The sequence below is a fragment of the Protomyctophum bolini genome (genome assembly GCF_963924005.1).
Source record: "Protomyctophum bolini genome assembly, chromosome: 19".
Classification (NCBI taxonomy): Eukaryota; Metazoa; Chordata; class Actinopteri; order Myctophiformes; family Myctophidae; genus Protomyctophum; species Protomyctophum bolini.
Window position 1 is genome coordinate 14,728,780 of NC_137880.1, and position 10,000 is coordinate 14,738,779.

Genomic DNA, 10,000 nt, shown 5'->3' on the forward strand with positions numbered 1-10,000 from the left:
GTGCTAGAATGACGAAGAAACAAAACAAAACCGTAAACAACAAACCTAAGAAAATAGTCTGCACCTTGTTGTGATTGTTGTTACCAAATAAGTTAAGCCCTATATATATACTTACAGTAGTCATACTGTATACTAGGCCCCTCATGTTTTTGCTCTACAAAACGGTTAGTCCCAATATTCTGATTGGCTGGTCTATTAGTCCACATACTAAATGTCACGATAATCTACGCCTTAAATCAGTTTATATCAATCCCAGGTGCGTTACAGTGATCCAGCATCTCTGTAGCTGAACTAGGGAAGGGAAGTGCTTGATTTCCTTACAAACCCTGGCCGTGCTGGCTTCTCTGGGCGGGCTTGTAAAGACAGCAAGCGCCTCCTATTCCCTTGTCACTGAGAATGGCTGTTCGCTTAGTTACGTTTTTGACGTGACGTTCGCAGACATATCAGATAAATCTGGATTCAAAAAATGATGAATTTCTATCGAATATGTTAGGTATAGCATGACATTGACCTAACACACATGTTGGGTTTTTTTTTCTCTTTGTGTTTGTTTGGCAAAGTTTGTCGTAAACAGGACAGCCTGGCTGGACTGGCTGAGAAAAAAAGGAAGTGGCTCTATCTGATGGGCGCAAAGTGTAGCTACATTTGTGAAATAGGAATAGTTTTAGGATGTTAATATTTCTAATATCACCACACCTCTCAGCCATTGAAAAATACAAGATAACCTCACACCTCTTGTGGCTTAATGCTTTAGTCTACAGCTCACAGCTAACGTTACGACACAACTCATTGTGTTGTGTTTTTGCCATTTTTGCGCAGAGAATAGCGACTGGCTATCTGGTTAAATGGCTGGCCGAATTACTGGCTGATTGACTGAATTCATTTTCCTAGCCCTGTGATTGGCTGGCCGACTCACAAATTGATTTGCAAATCTGGGCCAGTCTATAGCTCACGGCTACAACAACACAACACATTTTGCTATGTTTGCCTGGAGAATAGGGACTGGCTAGTTGAATTACTGGCTAGTTGAATTACTGGCTGATTGACTGAATTAATTACAGTTTTTCTAGCTGTGTGACTGATTGGCTGGTTGGCCGACGCACACATTGTCAGTGATTTGCAAATCTGAGCGCTATAGGCTAATTACTGTTCTTCTCTATCACCCCTCCCTCCTACCTATAGACCCCCCTGGGCCTCTCTCACTACCAGCCTGTCTCCCTCCTACCTATAGACCCCCCTGGGCCTCTCTCACTACCAGCCTGTCTCCCTCCTACCTATAGACCCCCCTGGGCCTCTCTCACTACCAGCCTGTCTCCCTCCTACCTATAGACCCCCCTGGGCCTCTCTCACTACCAGCCTGTCTCCCTCCTACCTAGACCCCCCTGGGCCTCTCTCACTACCAGCCTGTCTCCCTCCTACCTAGACCCCCCTGGGCCTCTCTCACTACCAGCCTGTCTCCCTCCTACCTAGACCCCCCTGGGCCTCTCTCACTACCAGCCTGTCTCCCTCCTACCTAGACCCCCCTGGGCCTCTCTCACTACCAGCCTGTCTCCCTCCTACCTAGACCCCCCTGGGCCTCTCTCACTACCAGCCTGTCTCCCTCCTACCTATAGACCCCCCTGGGCCTCTCTCACTACCAGCCTGTCTCCCTCCTACCTATAGACCCCCCTGGGCCTCTCTCACTACCAGCCTGTCTCCCTCCTACCTAGACCCCCCTGGGCCTCTCTCACTACCAGCCTGTCTCCCTCCTACCTAGACCCCCCTGGGCCTCTCTCACTACCAGCCGGTCTCCCTCCTACATATAGACCCCCCTGGGCCTCTCTCACTACCAGCCTGTCTCCCTCCTACCTATAGACCCCCCTGGGCCTCTCTCACTACCAGCCTGTCTCCCTCCTACCTAGACCCCCCTGGGCCTCTCTCACTACCAGCCTGTCTCCCTCCTACCTATAGACCCCCCTGGGCCTCTCTCACTACCAGCCTGTCTCCCTCCTACCTATAGACCCCCCTGCAGGCCTCTCTCACTACCAGCCTGTCTCCCTCCTACCTATAGACCCCCCTGGGCCTCTCTCACTACCAGCCTGTCTCCCTCCTACCTAGACCCCCCTGGGCCTCTCTCACTACCAGCCTGTCTCCCTCCTACCTATAGACCCCCCTGGGCCTCTCTCACTACCAGCCTGTCTCCCTCCTACCTAGACCCCCCTGGGCCTCTCTCACTACCAGCCTGTCTCCCTCCTACCTAGACCCCCCTGGGCCTCTCTCACTACCAGCCTGTCTCCCTCCTACATATAGACCCCCCTGGGCCTCTCTCACTACCAGCCTGTCTCCCTCCTACCTATAGACCCCCCTGGGCCTCTCTCACTACCAGCCTGTCTCCCTCCTACCTAGACCCCCCTGGGCCTCTCTCACTACCAGCCTGTCTCCCTCCTACCTAGACCCCCCTGGGCCTCTCTCACTACCAGCCTGTCTCCCTCCTACCTAGACCCCCCTGGGCCTCTCTCACTACCAGCCTGTCTCCCTCCTACATATAGACCCCCCTGGGTCTCTCTCACTACCAGCCTGTCTCCCTCCTTCTCCGTTGCTAGTACTGTTATTCCCTCGTTGCTTCCCTCCCTCTATCTCTCTTCTTCAGACATGTTCTTCATCGTTTTACCTTTCCACAAGAAAAGGTCCATTCTGCAGAAAGCTAAGGATTCTAGAAGAAGAACACACGCACGCACACACGCGCACACACACACACACACACACACACACACACACACACACACACACACACACACACACACACGGAGACCAACTATGTCCTCAAAATAATGTCGCTCTCTCCGTGTCCTTCTCGTTCATTCTTCCCCACTTTCCTTGTACGTCTCCATCTCTCCCTCCCTCTCTCTTTGCTCCATCTCTCTCTGTCTCTCTATCTCTGTTTTGTTATCTCTCAGCCTGCAGAGGGCAATGGCTGACAGAGGAGATGAGATCAATTGTTGGGTGAGAAGCTTGATTAAATATCGACAGAGGCCCAGGAATGAATACAGCCTCTTTGATCGCAAGATGAAAAACATTCAAACTTCTCTGTAAAAAAGAAAAGAAAACAATGCATTAGTCGGTCCTCAAAGTCAGTGAGAAAACAACTTAAAATTCTGCCTGTGAAGCGGCTCAAATTGAACATTGATCAGTTGTGGTTGTGGTCTAAACAAAGTTTACAATTGCATCCATCCATCCGACGGATGCAATTGTAAACTTTGCGGGGGTAAATGGTTCCACCAGAGTGTCCCAGACTTCCATCTCCTGGCCACTTCACATAGAGGGAGCCTGAGGTGTTCCAAGAGCAGCGTGGAGATATAACCCAGAGTAAGCTAGTGAGAGAGTCGCGACACATCTCGCAGCACAGCGGGGTGCTATGGGCTAGACCTAAACATTGGAACTAGCCCATTGATATAGAATGAGCACTTCCTCATTCCATTGTTACAATGGGAGTCAACGCGAGTGTCGCCACTCTCTTACTAGATTACTCTGGCAGGACCAAACTTCTTTGAACGTGCATTTTATCGTCACACAACGCGAACAAGCGTTTCACGTCAATATGACCGAATGTGTATTGATTTACATTTTATAATACACCCAAAGCTGTTCAGAGTAAAAGTGGCCATGTCTTTCCGGCACCCCAGAGAGAGAGACAGAGAGAGAGAGAGAGAGAGAGAGAGGGAGAGAGAGAGATAGAGGGAGAGAGAGAAGGCGGAGAGGGAGAGAGAATGAGCGTAATTTATCAGTAAACTGTCATTGTTGTTGCTGTGGGGGACTGTGTATATGTGTGTGTGTGTGTGTGTGTGTGTGTGTGTGTGTGTGTGTGTGCGTGCATGTTTGTTGTCAGAGCCTGAAAGCAGAGCAGAACTCGTCTTCTGCAGCTTGAGGGAAGACAAGATTATACTGTCTCTTTCCCTGTATCTGGTGTAAGTCCACCTGTTCTCCCCCCCCCCCCCCACACACACACACACACACTCTCACACACGCACGCACGCACGCACACACACTTTGCACACACACCACATTTCTGGCAATTGTCACTGATTCGATGCATTTCTTTCTGTTTTTCATGTCTGCCACTCTGCCATTACATCAACCTGAGTCACATTTGTAGAAGTCAAGATCCCTATTTTGCCACAAACAGTGAATGAAACATGTCCTTCCCCATTGTCTCGTCATCCAGCCAAACACAGTGAATGAAACATGTCCTTCCCCATTGTCTCGTCATCCAGCCAAACACAGTGAATGAAACATGTCCTTCCCCATTGTCTCGTCATCCAGCCACTGAGATTACTTCTCTCAACTCACAAAAAAGACCTCTGGATTCATAATGTGTTTTTTATCTGATACCGTCAATGAATTTGAGAGCTTGGAGTTTCTTTCTTTCTTTTACTTTTTGTATCTCTAATAAACTGAATAAAGGAACCATGTCCTGGTATATAATCACATTAGTTCTGTATTTCATATCAGGGTTTTACAATGAACCAAGTCTCACCTAAACAAGTCTGGTTTTAGTCATAAACACGCGCACGCACACGCACACGCACACACACACAGCCAGAGGGAACAAGAAGCACTGGGACACAGATTGTCTTTTAATTGGTGGAGGACTGCAGCACTTTGAGAAGATCTGAAGACACACACCTACAGTACACACACGCCTACAGCACGCACGCACGCATGCACTCACGCACGCACGCACGCACGCACGCACACACAGGGTGTCCTCTGTGAAGATACTGGTCTCTGCTGAGTCTTATATAATGAGGTGAATTCTAGTCAACACACAGACAGGTATCCCGCTCTGTGTGTGTGTGTGTGTGTGTGTGTGTGTGTGTGTGTGTGTGTGTGTGTGTTTGCGTGCATGCATGCATGCATGCATGCATGCATGCATGCATGCGTGTGTGTGTGTGTGTGTGTGTGTGTGTGTGTGTGTGTGTGTGTGTGTGTGCGTGCGCGCGCACCCCTGTGCATTTGTGGTCATTTGTGTGTACTGTATGTGCACCTGCAGTTTAACTGGGTCAAGTCCTGTTATTTTAGAAGAGAGATTACATCACAATCAGGTCAGGGCTGTGGGGTGCATACTTAGTTTAGACTAGTCATTGGTTAGACATGGGTTAAGGTTAGGTTTAGGTGTGCTGCCCCGTGGGAGGTTATAGGTTTAGGGTCAGGGTCTGGCATGGGGGAGTGGCCGTCTGAATGCAGAACCTGAAGTGGTACTGTACTCCTTCCACTGTCATATGTTTTTACATTACATGTTCAACTACAGGACACCCTCTCTCCTGGTTTTACAAAGAACATTTGTACATTTGTACCACAATACTGTTAGATAATGTCTCTATTACACTGTACAGATCCTAGATCAGTGAACATTTCACCGATTATATATTGTTCTTCGTTGACCTGTGTCCCGCGGTGTCTGAATTGAGTACTGGGACCCCAATGGAAACAAGCCAATATAGGCTTTCTTGGATAAATCCTTTTAGCAGACCTGTACTGTACTTCCCTGTGCTTGTCCGTGCAAACTGTCAATAAAGTATTCCATTCTATTTCCCCCTTAAACCAAATCTCTTTGCCGAAAATAGCAGATCTACAAAATCACATCGTGACCTCATATGACCAAAACCACACCAAAACTGACCAAAACTGTTCAGGATTCAAAAAAAAAAAAAAAAACAGCAAAAGTAGCAGATCTACAAGCTCTAAACGCATTTTGAGCTTTTGGATCTGCTACTTTTGATAGTTTGGTGTGACACTGTAGGGTGATCAAGTAGGGCGTTAAGGGGGGGGGGGGGAGATAAGAGGTTTCTGCCCGTCAGCCTCGATATGCTAATGTGATGAAGCACAGGCTGCAGGAAACCATGGTGATGACATCACTTATGTATCAGTTCACCGTATCCATTACTGTGTCCAGCATTTCTCTGTAAGTGCGTTCGTGTGTGAAAGCGTGCATGCGTGTGTTACCTGCGGATGGTGCGCAGCAGTGTGGACCGAGCCTCGTTATAGAAGGTGATGATGATGGCGGTGGGAGGAAGATCTGTGTCATAGTGGAGAGAGGTGCACCTGGAGAGAGAGAGAGAGAGAGAGAGAGAGAGAGAGAGAGAGGAAGGGTTAGTGCTGTAAATGGATTTCAGATCCATGGAGAAGGAGTGGGCAGGGTTGGTCAGTCTGTTCACACCTCGTCTGTAACATAACAACACTGGTGAGAGAGAGAGAGAGAGATGAATGAACAGAGAAACATCCACAAATGAGACTAACTGCAGATCTTATTAGAGTCTGTCCTGTCTACACCCAACTAAATACAAATAAATCAGTATATTTTATATTGACCTGATGGTGGCGCTATACTGTACATACGCCGACCGTATGCTGGCGTATAAACATGACTTGCTACAGTTGGTTTCACCGAGCAGGCCCGGTGGTCCCAGGTTGACCTGACCTTTGACCCTGTGTACAGTATATATCAGAACCCTCAAACAGACACTTGAAGAGCTGAGGACCTACGAGAATGACCTCCACCCGATTACAGAACGCACGCACACACACACACACACACACACACGCACACACACACACACACACACACACACACACACACACACACACACACACACACACACACACACACCTTGTTATTCCTCTCACGCAGATATAGACAGGGTGACAGAGCAACCTGTCCCAAATTATGAATTATAGATGATCGCTCATTAAAATAAGAAAGAGCTGTGTGTGTGTGTGCGTGCGTGCGTGCGTGTGTTGTAACAAAGGTTGCTGACACAGCTAAGCTATAGGCAGACAGAGACCCATGCTGATGTTCACGTGTGTATGGGCACGCACACCATCGCACGCACGCACGTACATACACACACACACACACACACACACAGAGTATTTTCTCTGGTATAATGAGTAGTCTGGCCTTTACCTATCAGAGAGATCGATTGGTGACATTTTCCATGAGTCAGTCAGTTTAAAATGCTCTTCTAACATGCACAGCAAAGCATTACTGCAGTAGCACTTGTCACAATACACCATTAGCAGCATTATACATCTACCATTAGACAGACTAGACGTATGAGGATTTACATCCTCACTTTGTCACACTACACCCGTTTAAACAAAGGTTTTGACCCATCTGATCCTAACAATTACAGCCCCATTTCAATTATATGCACTGGGAAAATCTTTGAAAAACGTATCTTTAACCAGCTCTCACAATATTTGAGTGTCTTCAACATCCTATCACCAGTCCAATCAGGTTTTAGACCACACTTTTTACAGCCCTGTTAAAATGCACTAATGAACTACTGCTATCCTCTATCCTTCTTACTGGAGCAATTTGCATTGACTTATCCAAAGCTTTTGATGTCATTGATCACTACCTACTTCTTGATAAGCTTCTTCTATGCTATTGTTTACAGTGAAATGCCCTTCTGTGGTATAATGCTTACTTTCATAATAATGTGTTCTTCTGTTAATTAATTAGAAAGCGGTAATAGAAGCGGTAATATTGGACCACGGACCACAGCAGGCCCGGTGGTCCCATGGTTGACCTGACCCAATGGGGAGGTCAAACACACACACACACACACACACACACACACACACACTGCAGAGCTGTCAGGCCGTGTCGCCAAAAAAAAAAGGCCCCTGATGTAGCCTTGAGATACTGTCATGCCTACTCACATGATGTTCCACACACGCACACACACACGCACACACACACACACACACACACACACACACACACACAGCCTGCGGTTTCATTCACACCTCTACTCACCTCTCTCTCTCTCTCTCAGTCGTTCTTCTATCTCTCCATCTGTCCCAATTTGCATGTAGTTAGTCTTTTCATATACCTCCACCTCCTCCCTCCATCTGCCCAGCTATTTCTCCTCTTATACACCCTCCTTCTCTCTTGCAATCATTCTCTCTCTCTCTCTCTCTCTCTCTCTCTCTCTCTCTCTCTCTCTCTCTCTCTCTCTCTCTCTCTCCCCTTGCTATTCAGGTGCTCATATTGAAGGGCTGGTGGCCTAGATTCGGGCAGTCAAGACATGTTCATTTATACTGTCGCTTCCTCCCTCTCACATTCTCTCTCACACATGCACACGTGCATGCATGCGCACACACAGCTGGCAGCCAATAAAATAACCAGCGAAAAGAAGAAGATGTTGACCACAGTAAGAGAGAGAAGTGCCCGTTTATAATTGAGGAAATATCGGAGTCATCGAAGAGCCTTGACGCTCAAAGACTCGCGACTTCAGTCTCATGGAATCAGAGTGGAGGGGCCGGACTTCAATCTATCCATTTAAAAAGGGACTAATTTAGAAGTGGGGTGGCAGGGGGATTGTACCTACAGTACCTCACAGAATTGAACACCGGAACCTTTTAGTGCAAAGATTAAAGAATAACAATCCCCATCACAAAAAGCTTCGCTCATGGGCTACTCAACGCAACTCAACCTTCTACTGGCGGGGACACAAAAAGACAGGAGAGGGAATGTTTGTATTGCTGGCTGTATATCCTGACTCAGTATTGAGTTCACAAGTTCCCTCCTCCTACCTTGATCTGGTCTCTCTCAAGCAGAAACAATGAACCGGAAGCAGCGGGACAGGAATCTGATATCTCCGTAATAATGTTGAGTTGTAGTCTTGTTAGCTTGTGTTTACATTTGCGCTGTGGCACCGCTACAATACGCTAGAGGCTACAAGCCTCTAGTGTGTGTGTGTGTGTGTGTGTGTGTGTGTGTGTGCTAGAGGCTACAAGCCTCTAGCAGCCGCATACTATCTTTACCCATTATCATAATAGGCCTAGGCTATATTAGACTGTTTTGGCACTTTATTACGTTACAGTATCGCTGCTTTGTACCTTATTGCATCATAACATTAACAAGTATTAGTGCCGTAACAGAGTCTGCTACAACATTTCACTGCACATACTGTACAGAGCATACGGCAAATACAATCTCTGGCTCTTTGAAGCTTGAAACAGGAACGACAAAGACACAAACGAGAGATTTTTCAGATAAATAATAAATAGATAAACATATAAATAATATAAACCTTCTTTTCCCTCTTTTGTTTGTGTGTGAGCAGCAGCTTGCAGGGTCCCTGTGGTGGCTGTGGAGATGTGGAGATGTGCGCTTCCCAGAGTTGTCTGTGTGCTTGAAAAACATGAGCCCCCCACTCTGCTGCTACTTATGTATGTATACACTCTACAGTCACATGCACACCGAATGTGTGTGTGTGTGTGTGTGTGTGTGTGTGTGTGTGTGTGTGTGTGTGTGTGTGTGTGTGTGTGTGTGTGTGTGTGTGTGTGTGTGTGTGTGTGTGTGTGCGCGTGTTAACAAGGAAGTGCTCTCCTCTCCATCTGTCACTGATTGCATCTCCTTTATCTGCTCTCCATGTATTACAATAGAAATATGAATATGATGATGATGGTGATTAATATTATTATTACTACCACTCCATAGTAACATTATTATTATCAGGAATAAAAGTGATCCACGGACCACAAGAACACTGTCTTCTATTGCATTCTATGTTTATATTGTATTAAAGTGTCAGTGTGTGCGGCTGCCCTTTGGACTGGTTCTTCATATACAGGGGGGGGGGGGGGGGGGGAGAGCAGCAGGGATGATATTTTGTTGGCTGGTATAGATATGGCTGTCATTGTGTCAATGTGGTTGTGTCAATATTGTAGTGTAGAGATTGGCACTGAGATTGGCACGTCCACACTTATGGCTTCAGCTCATAATACATTTAAGGTTATATTCAATTAGCACTTCTATGGAACTGTGAGAAAACACTGGGTGGTTATATAAGTGCAGCAGTACGCCTCCCTCAAACTAAAACAAAGACAATCTCTCTTACGGCATATATCATTTTACCCTCCATCTTCCATCTCTCTCCATGCCTTTGCCATATATCCAGCTCCCTGCTTCCTTTTCTGACTGATTGCAGCCTTCTCTCCCCCCCACCCC

At 47.1% G+C, this 10,000-nt stretch overlaps 1 protein-coding gene across 1 annotated transcript in view; it reads right to left on the minus strand.

Annotated features, from left to right (window-relative positions):
• Window positions 1-10,000, minus strand: part of galnt14 (UDP-N-acetyl-alpha-D-galactosamine:polypeptide N-acetylgalactosaminyltransferase 14 (GalNAc-T14)) — a 110,517-nt gene that overhangs the window by 48,677 nt on the left and 51,840 nt on the right. Inside the window, exon 3 of the mRNA XM_080791123.1 lies at window positions 5,983-6,081. Coding sequence (XP_080647249.1) covers window positions 5,983-6,081 — 99 coding nt within the window. The remainder of the gene's footprint in view (window positions 1-5,982; window positions 6,082-10,000) is intronic.